Here is a 14,484-nt window from a genome sequence, read left to right as displayed (position 1 = left end):
TTTAACCGAGGATGTCCCCAACATGTAACTTTTGTGAAAACGGGGTGGGCGCTTGCCCAGAGAGGGGCGCGTGCCCGGGGTAATACGGTACTTGATATTTTAAAAAATCATCATTTATTTTGTTTAAAAAAATATGATTTTGTATTTGGAATCTGATCATGGAAAGGATTTTTTTAGTAGAATGTAGAACAGTTGAGGTCAGCTAATACAAATAGGAGAAAGAATAGTATAAATGCCTCATATTTCAATGATGCAATCCCGGGGATTGAAAGACTTCCCCTTTAATTTCAACTTATAGTTATATTGCAGTGAAAATCAGTTGCCTGTTTGCGTCATATTAGGCCCTAGAATCATGTCAGTACCCCAGTACACTTTTATTCAATGCTTGTTTTGTATAGGTCGTGGGAGTAAAAATGCCTAACGTGTTTGGCCGTGCTGAAAAACTTGTTTCTGAGTACTCGTATGGAAGCCGTAAGTCAACATCTTATCAAGCCTCATTCATCAAACCAATCCAAGCAGACCTTGACAAATGGTAAGTTGATATCAGTGCTTTTAGTGCCATAATTTATTGTACACCTGCATTTAAAAATGCAGAGATGTAAATGAATCATGGCATTATTGCCGACGAATGATGTATCAACAAGATAGCTAAGACAAGACATCAACTCTATTCTGAATGATACAATTTTATGCTCTCATTTATGCAAGAGATGCAAAATAAAAAAATGTTAACGGTAGTACAATTCTTGGCATAACCTGGCTTGCTGACATGAAAAGAATATTTTCTTGTCTCGTCTGGCCGCCTTAGTGGCAATAGCTTTCTTCAGTTCTCACTTAATATCCAATGTTACATTACAGTATTACAGCAAGTGGTTTCAAGATGATGGCAGATTACCTACCTAGTGGATATAAACAGACAGACAAAGGAATATCACTAGATCTTTCGGTAAGCCAGTGCGGATGAGTGTACCGGTAATATTCATTGCATCCACAGACATGAAAATGACTGTGACAAAAGTGCACTATGTGTTAGTCAAGCCATCCAGTCACTTGCAATTTGCACATGAAGCGAGACAACAGTGACATTCAATGTTGAGAACTTTCAGATGTTCAGTTGATTTTAAAATGTTGTATGCAAACATCAAATCAGATCTTCTTTCTTCTTAGATCTTGAACTTGTTAGATGATCTCATACCCCATACCAGATAAAACTGGTTTAACTATGTTTTATTCTTCCAATAGTTCCCCAGTTTCATTGGTCGTCAGTCACTACGATGGGAAGGTGTTTGGAGAGAATTATCTTGCCTGAGAACTTCTTCATTTGCAGTCAGAGAGGAAGCTGGTCATACACTGAAATCATGCCTTAAAGTAAGATTGTCTTCTTGCAATCTATAGTATATTTTTATATATATATCAATGCCAATTTTATATATATCAAATAATTATGCAATTTTTTTTTTTAATGGGAAAGGTGGAATTGTCTTTTATTGCACATATCTTATCATATCACCATCATGCATCATGCTTTGAACCTTTTCAGTGCTTGAATTTATCTCTTTTATGTTTTTCACTTTTTCTATTTGATGGACCGAAATAGATTCACATCAGCATGGCATCATCTAGTCTGTCCAAATTGATAATCACAACCATAAAAATAAATTTCTTATTTATGTCAAAACATACATATGTATCAGATAAAGAATTTAAATTCAAAAAATGCTGGCGGTGAAATTAGCTTGTTTGTGACAAAGATAAAATGAATGTTTTGACTTGTCTTATTGTAGCATACATACACACGTGATACACGGGATGAAAACGTCTTGCCATCCAGTGGATATCTACTCAAATTAAATCAAGAATTAGCAGGCTATACAGGGGGCGATATCAAATTCTTCAAAGAAGAAATGGAATTACAATTGAATCAGAAATTATTCTGGGATATCGTAAGTATACTGCGGTTGATAATGTGTGTGTGTGTGTAATGTTTCCTGTATTGGTATAAATTTGTGACAAGCTACCTGCAAAAAGAAACGGCGATAAAACAAATACATGTAGTTAAAGCTGAGATGATAGTGTTAATTTGAGCTTTGGTGATGATGCTGGCCTGAATTAAGGGTCAAAATGTCTTGGGGGAAGTGCAAGAAAGTTTGGGAAATCATTTGGCCCTTGATGCTATGGACTTTCTGTTTTTCTTGCTCACTCGATAGGTGGTATCCTGTTCCTTATCTGGTGGAATGTTGAAGCCACTGGAGAAGACAAAGTCAAATATTTTAGACAGATTCTTTCTGGGAGGACCCAACTCTGTTCGTGGTTTCATGCTCCGAGGCATCGGACCTCATCAAGATGGTAAGAAATATGTCACTTGTTTTCCCACCAAACATTCTTCATTTTGGCATTACATTTGGGTCAAAGTTTATGACCATCTTCAGTGAAGTAGTTGTTGCTTCATACTTATAATAGATCACTTCAGTAAAGATTATCTTAGAGTTGAAAACTAAAATCATTTAATGGAAGATGCCCAGACATTGGGTGAGTGCGCCTCAAACTGAGCAAATTTATTGAGGAACATTTTTAAAGTGTCCAGATTGTGATTGTTGACGGTGCATAAAATTGGGATTATGATAGGAAGATGGTTACTCAGTTGTCATGTACTTCCAAGAATGGTTTAAAAATATAAAATTACTATGCCAAATGACGGTTACAATATTTATACAATGAAATTGCTCAATACTCTAAACCAAGAGATCAATTACATGAGTAACACAACGTAATCAACTGATTTTCAGCCTTGTTTAAAATAAGTTTTCATGATTTTCACTGGAATTTCTGCCTTTTTTCAAAACTTGAAGTTGACGTTTGCACTCGTCAATGATATTCATATATTTGTTCTTATTTTGTAAAAATAATTTTGGATAGAACGCTTTTGATTAAATGGGAAAACTATGACAGGCTGTTTCATTGTTTAGATGTAAAGGTAAGCTGGTGTTCAGTTTATTTAGTTGGCAAAAAACATACCTGGGGATCCAATTATTATTCATTGTATTAGAAATGAAATACCATGTACATGTATTTATAATGAATTGTCAAATGTTTTTAGAATTAAACACAATTTTATTTTCCTTTCTAGGTGATGCAGTTGGTAGCGAAGCCTACTGGGCAACTGGTTTACATGTTTATAGCCCCCTACCATTTAACCCAGCAAAAGGAGGGTTTGGTGATCTGTTCAGAACACATTTCTTTGTCAATGCAGGGAACCTGACAACAATCAATCTGGGTAAGTCATCTCTATATTGACTGCAACTACTTTGGTGATAAAATCTGCTTTATTTTGAAATTATTAGTCCCCGTTCGGACGCAGTCCGAAAACGGGGACTTATGTTTTGCCCTGTGTGCGTCCGTGCGTCCGTGCGTCCGTGATCACCTGTATCTCGAACATGCATGGATCGATTAAGTTCAAACTTCACTCATACATCACACATTATATGGGACATATGCACATGCATTTTTTTCATGATCCGATTAACGATAGCCGAATAGCGGCCATTTTAAGGCCGAAAATGCATCAAAATCGCACATTTTCACCATTCCGGACCCGGATCTCAGTTATGCATAGACGGATTTTGTTCAAATTTGGTACATACATTAAACATAATAGGACCTTGATGCACATCATTTTTTTTTTTGGATCGGGTTCGAAATGGCCGACTGGCGGCCATTTTGTTTTAAAGAATTCAGTTCTGGATCCGTATCTGAGACATACTTGGATTGATCGAGTTCAAACTTCACACACACAAGGTACATCATGTCACAAATATGTATGTGCATTTGTTTCATGATCTCATTAACGATAGCCAAATGGGGGCCGCTTTAAGGCCGAAAATGCATTGAAATCGCACATTTTCACCATTCCGGACCCGGATCTCAGTTATGCATGGACGGATTTCATTCAAATTTGGTACATACATTAAACATAATAGGACCTTGATGCATGTCATTTTTTTTTTCGGATCAAGTTCGAAATAGCCGACTGGCGGCCATTTTGTTTTAAAGAATTCAGTTCTGGATCCGTATCCGAGACATGTCTGGATTGATCAAGTTCAAACTTCACACACACAAGGTACATCATGTCACAAATATGTATGTGCATTTGTTTCATGATCTCATTAACGATAGCCGAATAGCGGCCATTTTAAGGCCGAAAATGCATCAAAATCGCACATTTTCACCATTCCGGACCCGGATCTCAGTTATGCATGGACGGATTTTGTTCAAATTTGGTACATACATTAAACATAATAGGACCTTGATGCACGTCATTTTTTTTTTGGATCGGGTTCGAAATGGCCGACTGGTGGCCATTTTGTTTTAAAGAATTCAGTTCTGGATTTGTATCTGAGACATGCTTGGATTGATCGAGTTCAAACTTCACACACACAAGGTACATCATGTCACAAATATGTATGTGCATTTGTTTCATGATCTCATTAACGATAGCCAAATGGCGGCCGCTTTAAGGCCGAAAATGCATTGAAATCGCACATTTTCACCATTCCGGACCCGGATCTCAGTTATGCATGGACGGATTTCATTCAAATTTGGTACATACATTAAACATAATAGGACCTTGATGCACGTCATTTTTTTTTCGGATCAAGTTCGAAATAGCCGACTGGCGGCCATTTTGTTTTAAAGAATTCAGTTCTGGATCCGTATCCGAGACATGTCTGGATTGATCAAGTTCAAACTTCACACACACAAGGTACATCATGTCACAAATATGTATGTGCATTTGTTTCATGATCTCATTAACGATAGCCAAATGGGGGCCGCTTTAAGGCCGAAAATGCATTGAAATCGCACATTTTCACCATTCCGGACCCGTATCTCAGTTATGCATGGATGGATTTTGTTCAAATTTGGTACATACATTAAACATAATAGGACCTTGATGCACGTCTTTTTTTTTTCGGATCAACTTCGAAATGGCCGACTGGCGGCCATTTTGTTAAAGAATTCAGTTCTGGATCCGTATCCAAGACATGTCTGGATTGATCAAGTTCAAACTTCACACACACATGGTACATCATGTCACAAATAGATATGTGCATTTGTTTCATGATCTGCTTAACAATAGCGGAATGATGGCCATTTTAAGGCCGAAAATGCATCAAAATCACATATTTTCACAATTGCAGAACCGGATCTCAGTCATGCATGGATGGATTTTGTTCAGATTTAGCACAATGTGTTGTACATATGCAGGTGCATTTCGGTCATGATCTGCTTTGAATGTATATGTCACTCAAATATGAACGGAACGGGGACGTGTCATTGACAATGACTTGTTATGATTTAATTCTTGGGTCAGCAAATAGAGGTTGATTTTTTTTCATTTTTAAAAATCAACTTCAAATGCTTTAGTCATGTGACCTACAAAATGAGTTCTCACATAAATATTTTGATGTCATTTGGATTTTTGTTTTTTCAAATCACATTTATTCACTGATAGTACTAGTACCTAATTCTTTGTAACATATTTTGAAACTGTCACTCAGAATTTGTCTTTTCTATAATGAACATACACATTTATTATTTATATAGTGGACATACACAATTATTCTAATTTTTTGGTACTGTATTCATTTTGCAAGTCACATGGATTTTTTGTGTGGACTCACACTTGCACACTTGAAGACGATCATGTTTCTTTTCAAATTTTTCTGAGCATATGTCCTCCTACTAATATAATTTTGAGATGTTTGGAAACTAATTCTAACCGCTGTGCATACCGAAGATACGCCACACAGACATTAGAATCCAGCATATACATCTGTAACTTAATTACAAGCCATGTTATTTTCTCTTTCTAAAATTCAGATGATCCATGGAATAAGAACAAGGACAAAATGTTGGAAAATTTCCGGTGGTCCTATGGAGTAGGTTTGGTTGTAAGGTTTGGAAGGATAGCTAGAATGGAATTAAACTATTGTGTACCTATGAGGGCAGCAAACTCTGACAAGTAAGTACATTAATATGTATGTACCTGTGAGGGCAGCAAACTGATTAGTGATTACACATACCCGGTATATGTAGAGATGGGTTATGCGTGGCTACATAATAAAGGGGGTGACTGAGGAGAGTGACACTAACAATTTGTAACTGTTTTTTATATTTATCTCTACAGGATCAGTGAAGGTTTTCAATTTGGTATTGGGGTCAACTTTTTGTAAAATACCTAATTTATTGAAAGACGTGGACCACTCGGAAAGGTGTAACTTTTATCAACAGCATGACTATCAGAAAGCAAGCTGAAACCGGTACTGGGCTGATCTGTATTTTAGGTTAGCACAACAGACAAGTTTCGAATTCTTCCTTTTAGCTTTAGAAACTTGTACACTCTGATGTAAAAATGTTCTAATTTTATTTGTGTAGGGGGGGGGGGCATTGATTTCACTGCGTAAACATTCAGTACCGGAACAACAGGGATAAATTGCGCGATCTAGAACATGCCGAGGGTGCTATAACTCGAAACTTGTCTGTTTAATACTAATGTTTCTGTTTAAAACAGCATAGTCTGATCACGTTTGAAATTGACCAGGAATACTAAACTAACTGAAATTAGTGATGTACCGAGTGATATTTTCAAAACAGAATTTTAATTATGTAAATGAGTGTTTTTGGTCACTGAAACCTCAAATGTTTTCAATTGATTTAGGCTACCCGATGATGCAATGGTGTTTGTAGTACTTGTATTTTACAACACAACTAAAAACTATGCAACTAGTATTCATGACTCGTGTCTGTCTGTAGAAATAATAATGAAATAAACGCCTAGTTTCACTTCTATCGGTAATACACATAATCAAACAGTAATTTTGACTCCATTGCGAGGTAGAATCTTATGTGAAGAAACTGAAATATTTGTCTTTTCAAATATATCAAGTGTTTGTAAATCTTATTTCAAAAAAATGGATTTTGAATTTTCGAAATATCCACTCTTGTATGTAAAACACAGATATTTCATGTTGAGAACCAAACACGTTTGTCTAAAAGGTGTGCTTTTCATCTCCCTTTGAATGATTGATATCTAAAAATATTGGATTTTCAGTAAATGTACTACTTGTCTGAAAATTAATTAAGTCAATCTGTTCAGGATTTTGTGGAAAAAAAGAACATAACGATTTTAAGAATTTGTATCTTCAGTTTGAACAACCATCAAAAACAAGATTATCTAATGTCAAAAAACATTCGAAGACCTATTAATAACTTTAACTATGACCCCCCATTTGGAGAGTAAAAAATTGAAACTGTTTCTTAGCAACCAAATTTTTTTAAAATTTCATCCAGGTTGTAAATCAGCATATTCAACCCAACCAATCAGGGTCCACGTTATAAGCTTGTCAGTGTTGGACTCTGGTTGGTTGACAAAATATTGTTCTATGCAGATATAGCCAATCATGATCATATTCAATACTGCTTAGTTGCATTTCACCAGGTGAAATTTTTTTAGGGATCAGTGATGCTATCCTATAATAGTCTTCAATTTATGTAATGTCCAAGTGGTGCATTAAATTGTAATTGATTGGTTGTTCCATAGCAATGTATTTCATAATGAATTACTGCAAGACCTGGAGGATTGTTTTATAATGTCAAGCAATAAATAGCTTGTTATTGTACTACTGACTGCAATGCTTTATCATTCTTACGTATACAAATTGTAATTATACAGTTGTGATCATCAAGTAAACAAAGCCACATAAAGAAAAAATAATAAAGTGGTGATGCCCTTACATTATTCAGAAATGCTCTAGTTCTCATACAAAACAAGATACACATCACAGATGCACAAAGAAGAGTGAATTTTTACTCCTTACATACTTCAAATACAAACATAGTTGTAGACAGAAACATTGTAAAGTTCTTAAAATATTAGGAAATATTACCTATTTCAATCCTTTCTCGGTCTGTGATAATAAATTCAGTATGAAAGCTATATATTTATATTACTCTTAATTATCTCCCTAAAGTTTTCAACCAAGAATACTATTAACCAACCAGTACACTATTTACAATTTTGCCAAATGAGAGCTTCAATTGCAACTGCTAAGGGAGCTACCCAACAAAAACGTAGAACCGTGGATCTGGGAGACAACAAGCTTCCAGTAAAGTAACAAGTTGATGAATGCAAAATGAGAAGAAAAGAATATTAAAAAATAATATCAACTTAAAGATGGTCATTACACATACTCAAATGCCATGATATTTCATCATGTTGAAACTTGCAACAAATATTTACACAGTAAAAAAAATCTTCAAATAAACAATGTAAATGTACATTTTTAAAAAAATCATTGAAGTTTTGTACTCTTTTGAAATATTATTTGTACTGTGGATGTTTTCATATTCATCCCTCGATCAACTGTCGCACTGTCTATATAAACACATACCATAGTGTACATTATGAGAATTAACTACTGTAGTTGTGAAACAACGAACTAGTGTTTGCATTTTACACTAATATGTTATAAGATAGGGTTTCACTTAATTAACTTGTGTCTTAAAAACTGGCAGTATTATATAAAGTGATTTGTTTATACACATTAAATGGGATTTATGACACAAACAGGGCTGCATAGCTGCTAAGTTGCAGTACAGCCATAACACCATAATTCAGCATGCAAATAGCATAGGCAGTAGTGGCTGCAGCTATTAAGGTTAGTAGCAGTAAGACTGCACATGAGGTGCTAATATACATTTGATAAACAATTCAATTTTAAAGTCCCTTAAAATATTGCAATGTTAAAATTGTAAAATATTTCTCAAGATGAATAACATATTACAATAACAATTATTTTGCAACTTGAGAAAAATGAAATTTTTTTTTTAGATGATTCTCATGAAATGATTATCAATTATTGAAATTTAATGTGCATTCAAATTTTGTGTAAATAAACATACTTTAGTACTCAACTAAACAATAGGATATTCAAATAATGAATATTGATCAGCTCATAAATAATAATGAGCAAATGATACTTGCACAACTCTGATTTTCACAGAATCCTAATAGTAATGAGTGAAATGGGCATAACAGTGGAATTTGCTATATTAATGCTATATTATGTAAACCCAACACATTCAAGAGATTGTTTTTTTATTATGTGCAGACCATGCATTATTTACAAATTTATTCAAGGTATCCAAATAATCATCTGGGTATTTGTACATGTGGCTCACATGATGAGAACCTTCAAAACATTTCAATGTAATAGAGTTGTCATGGTTAGCTCGCCACTTCCTAGCAATTTTTTCATTTAATTTGGGTGTACTGACAGGGTCGTTATCAGAATAGATGAGCAGAGCCGGGGCACTGACTGGGATGTTGTGAAAATTTGTTGATGCCTTGGCATAGTATTTGACAGACATTTTCCATGCAACCTTCATGTAACCTTCGATTAGCTTCTGGAAACTCAACTGCATCATTGGGTGTTTTGCCACAGCTTTGGACAATCCCTCAGGAATATCCTCCATATCCACTCCACTGTCGTAAATCTGTCCCATAACACGCTGATAAAACTGGTGCAGCTGCGTCTCACTCTCTGCCAGTTGCTGCATTTTCAGTAGCATCTCGCTATACAGGTAAGCGCCAACTGAAAAAGCATGAATCATTAATGGCTGGTTCTGTCTGTCCTCGTGCTGCACAAAATTGACAACGTTCTCGGCCACAATGTGGGAGCCTTTGCTTGGAAGCAGAAGCTGTGATGGCTTGATCTTAACTGTCAGAACATCCCAACCTTTTGTTAAATAGTAATCCCCAAACTTTTCCAGATGCCTTTGTTTTGCTTGCATCCAACTAAACAGCAGGACAAGAGGTTTAGACGTAAACTCCTCTCCATCCTTTGCATTGCTGCTCTCTTCATCATGTTGAACGTCTCTGGTTCTAAATTCCAGGTTTTCATTGATCTTTCTAGCTGTCACATTAGCTAGTGTCAGAATAGAAAAAGCTCTTGCCAATTGTCCAATGTTTTCATGCTGTAGAGCAAACAAAAGTGAGAACATGAATAAGACAGCAGCCACATATGCAATTGTTTTTACTGATTAGTCATCAATTATAAGAAAATTTTAGGGAAAACATTTATTTTTTGCAGGCAAATAGTAAAAAACATCCATGTGAATATATTTTGAATCCTATAGTATTGAAACATGGCACTGTACATATATATAATGTACCATGTACACATTGCGATTCTCACCAATAAATATGATATTTGTGAGAATAAATAATAGCTGAAATACAAAAAACAAATGTCAGATTCTCTAGTCTTGCACTTTTTACCAATAATAAGGAAGACCATATTTTCTCTATTAGAAGACCAGTATACACTACTGGTACTAACTGGATTTATTCTTTATGGTACCCATTTGAAATCGAGGGAAGCTAGAGAAAATCCGGAACCATCTAAATATCAGCAAATGTCTTATTGTCAATATCAGTACTTTGCACACGTATGTACATGTATTCCTTTCAGGGTTCAAAATTTTTGGCTGTCCAGTTGCCAAGGCAACCCTTTTTGCCAGGTGATAACCAAATCTTGAAACTGTTGAATGGGACGCTAATTACTTCCTGATATATGTAGATATACTAGTAGACCAGTAATTTGTAATATTTGTTTAGATTAAAATTATTGGACAACTACATTTTTATGTGAACAAGACCAGACTAGAAATGCTTCACAAAGTGCTAATGTAGAAGACACATTTGGCATTGAGAGTAACTAAAACACTTTTCTTCCAAAATGCTTCATTTGGAATAAGAACACCTAAAATACCTTTCTTGAAAATGTGAAGTACTGCAAAAAACAAACACACATGCAATGTTTCAAACTAAAACACCAGACTATAATATCAGTATTTATGTACTGGACACTTTTTTAAATGCAGTCAAAAGTACACAGCCATAAAAACAACAAACAAAACAACCCATATTTAAACTGTATACAGTTTATTAGAAAAATAAACACACATCAATATTGTCAGAATATATGTGTGACTCATGTAATTCAAAAAGTGAAAAGATGAATAAAACATAATGAGTTGAAATAATACACCCATAATATTAAATTATTAAAAAATTGGGTTAAGGATGTAGTAGAGGTTATTGCTATTGCAATTGCATAGCACATTTCTGAAGTAACATATTCTTTGAATCCCATCAAGTTATATATGTTTGGAAAGGTTACTTTTCAAATAATATGAAATAAATATTCCAACAAAAAAATGGTACCGTGTAATCACGTGATCACTGTGCAAATATTTTCGAAGAAACTGAAATATAGCCACAGAAATTATGTTCGCTATACTTATAAAAGGTTTGGATGTAATTTCCCAGTTCGTCTACTGTTGTGTGACCTAGATTTTGACCTCATAAAACTTTTTAAAAACATTGTCACCGTTGTAAAGTCAAAGTGATAGACAAACTATCTTTGCCAGATTTCATTAGCAGCTATTGGAGAATACCTATGCCAAAAATAACCATCGTGGAGCAGCTGGGAGTCGAGATCAACTCTCTAGACTAACCCCAAATACCGATGTTTTCTTATGCATGAAAAATCACAAAAAACATAAAACACACCAAATCTCAGATTTACTCAAAATGTATTACCCTCTTAAACTATCGCTACAATTGTTTTTTTCTAGTTGAATGCATGCTTTATATATTTTTATAAGAGAATATGGAAAAAAGTAAATTTTCAAAGAAAAAAACCTACACTACATCCTTAAAGTGCCTGTGAAATGGCTGCTTTTTTCACGCCTAAAATTATCCATTGATACATAAATATTATTATTTTTTTATGTTTCTAAGCATGAATTATTTTTTTAAGTGAACAAATGTGTTTTAAACTCAATCTACGGCAACTTTATTTTTGTGTATTTTAAAACGAGGCTCCTCATTAGCTTCTTATTTACATACAGAAATTCCCCTTGTGACGTCAGAAGAGGAAGTCGCATGGCAGCTTGCATTGCCGATACGTGTAAATAAGGCAAATTTCTTCTGCAGTTTTCTCGTCTTTGACTAAATTTTCACTTATGTACTTGTTCATTGAGGAGGAATGGACCATAATGAACACATAGTATCAATTTTGTTACATGGGGTTGAGTTAGATGCGAAATATGTTCGTTCTGGTGTAGCTGGTCAACGTGATCGTCAGCGGCGCACGTTTGTACACTGTCGCTGGACAAAATAGAATTTGACGTCGGAATTATCTCGTTATTTAGCAGGTTACTAGGCATGTCACTACACTGTTTTATTTCATCGATCGTCTGAGTAAAACTTTCAAAATTAAAATAAAAGAGAACATATTTTGACATTCTAAACATTAGACCATAGTGATCACTATAAAATAATTTAAAAAACGACAAATCACAGTTACTATAAATGACAGCCGCGTGGAAATAAATTGAAATTTTGTTGAAATAGGTGAACGCGTCGGGTCACGACGAGGGCAAGTGCGTTAAAAGCGGCGTTTAATTGGATAACAAAAATAATAGAGATCAACACACATACAGATAAATTCAGAGTGGATTCGAGTTAGCGTGATCCATGGCGTGATTGTCATAATTATAACATCATATTAAAACTTTATTTGGTGGAAACACATTGACCAAGCCCGGATTCTTATTTGAGAAATTATTACGCAGATCAAGCTGCAATCATGGAGGTAAAAAAAGAACAGAGGTGTGAATTCGACATTCAACACAAACCACCAAACAATTCAGAAACTTTTAGCCTTCGAAAATGAAAACAATTAGCATTGTGTAAGGGCTGTGTAATTTCTTGTTTGTCCGACGCTTCGTTTTCGTGTCACTGTCAAAATTATTGCTACCTTACACTTGCCGGACGTCTCTCTCTCTTCTGAAATCCGCCTTGGTGATCATGGTCCGGAATCTATTTCTTTCAAAAGTGTTGCGCCAGGTTTATGTTGTCGGCGTTTCTCTTTACACCTAGTTTTTTTTTTTTTCATGGACGAGGACAGTTTTTCCAAAAAAATGAATCTGAGGTTAAGTGGCTTTCGTCCACTGATGTCGCACCTTCGGATCGATTAGAAACATGTGAATACTTACACTATGACTATACATTTCACTGCAACTGCCCACAACACAACATCTAAAAACTCTCTCTCTCTCTCTCAAAAAAAGAAAATAGACAAAAAAAGAAAGAAAAAAAACGACGACTGAAAAATGTATATCGTTTAAAAGTATACTAAATGACCAGTGTTATTACGGCTCAGGGGTATGACTTCCTCTCACATTTTGGCATTTGGTGGCGCACTTTCGGCAAGAGTCAGAAATCCGGATACAGTCGACCGTTTCAGGATCGGTGGGCGTGGCTACAACACGAGAAATATCCCAAATTTACTTGGATACGAGTAATCATTTTTAGCAAAAAAATCAATAACTGCCCATTTCAGTGGGATACAGATCTAAAATGGGAAACGTGAAGGTGGGCATTGCACAGGCACTTTAATAAAACTTTTCTTTATAAAATTTGCAGAACATAGAACTGAAGTTATTAATAACTTTGGGCTGGTATTATCTATAGCAATTTATTTTGATTTCACAGTTGCTGTACAATCTGATTAAAATCCAAATGTAGATATAGGCTCCAATTTTTTTATTTTTTATTTTAGATTTTTAGTTATTATTTTTGTTTATTTATGAATATTTTTTTGGTTTTACTCGCTTTTATTAATTTTGTTTATATCGTATCCAGGTGGCTTAAGGCGGCAAATAAAATTAAAAAAAATATAAAAATAAAAAATAATTGGAGCCTATATACCTACATTGGATTGTAATCAAATGTAGTTGCTGGTTATGTGACGAATGGTCGGACAAGTATGTGGTCTTACAACTGAGCAATCAGTCAATATGGTAGTCAGACAACTGGGTCCGCCAAACAAAACAGGCACATTACTTTTGTCAGTCATTCTGAGCAGACTTTGAACCAGTTACCAAAATCTCACTCACACATCGTCATTCGTGGGTCATTCAGATTTAGGAGTAACGCGCGAAATTACCGCAATGCTACATAAAAAATGCTATATAAAAAAATTGGCCACGCGTAGAGATATTGAAAAATATTCAACTTTACATAATGGCTCAAATATTAGAAACACGATTACGGAGCCCACGTGTTGTGAACATGGTCCTTCGCACAGCTGATCTTTTGTGATGCCGGTGACGCTCTACTTACCTGCTTACTTATAGTCACCGCGAAAATACGTCTTATGGTCACCAACATGTTGTTAACCTTGATTATTTCATACAGTCCCGGGATTCTAGGTGATAAAAAACGAGCAATAATTTGCGTGTGACCTAAAACAGCTTAGAAAACCCAAAGGCACGGGATTCTGCTATTCTGCATCTGATTGGCTCGTCGCTGTCTGGCGATTTTTTTCTGAAATCATCTACGTTGGTGGCGCTAGA

At 35.1% G+C, this 14,484-nt stretch overlaps 2 protein-coding genes across 2 annotated transcripts in view; one reads left to right on the top strand and one right to left on the bottom strand.

The window, feature by feature from the left end:
• LOC100375726 (sorting and assembly machinery component 50 homolog A-like) overlaps window positions 1-7,676 on the top strand; it is a 22,519-nt gene extending 14,843 nt beyond the window's left edge. The window contains exons 5-12 of the mRNA XM_006819099.3: window positions 399-532; window positions 859-946; window positions 1,243-1,368; window positions 1,785-1,943; window positions 2,208-2,346; window positions 3,128-3,274; window positions 5,878-6,019; window positions 6,185-7,676. Coding sequence (XP_006819162.2) covers window positions 399-532; window positions 859-946; window positions 1,243-1,368; window positions 1,785-1,943; window positions 2,208-2,346; window positions 3,128-3,274; window positions 5,878-6,019; window positions 6,185-6,230 — 981 coding nt within the window. The 3' untranslated portion in view covers window positions 6,231-7,676. The remainder of the gene's footprint in view (window positions 1-398; window positions 533-858; window positions 947-1,242; window positions 1,369-1,784; window positions 1,944-2,207; window positions 2,347-3,127; window positions 3,275-5,877; window positions 6,020-6,184) is intronic.
• Window positions 7,666-14,484, bottom strand: LOC100375583 (uncharacterized). The gene is made up of 2 exons (XM_002736881.4): window positions 14,252-14,484; window positions 7,666-10,032 (listed from the first exon to the last, which is right to left on the bottom strand). The coding sequence occupies exons 1-2, from the start codon at window positions 14,297-14,299 to the stop codon at window positions 9,139-9,141; spliced, it is 942 nt and encodes a 313-aa protein (XP_002736927.2). The 5' UTR covers window positions 14,300-14,484; the 3' UTR covers window positions 7,666-9,138.

The sequence above is a fragment of the Saccoglossus kowalevskii genome, chromosome 1 (assembly GCF_978046115.1).
Source record: "Saccoglossus kowalevskii chromosome 1, keSacKowa6.1, whole genome shotgun sequence".
NCBI classification, from domain to species: Eukaryota; Metazoa; Hemichordata; class Enteropneusta; family Harrimaniidae; genus Saccoglossus; species Saccoglossus kowalevskii.
This window is presented reverse-complemented; position numbering and strand designations above follow the sequence as displayed.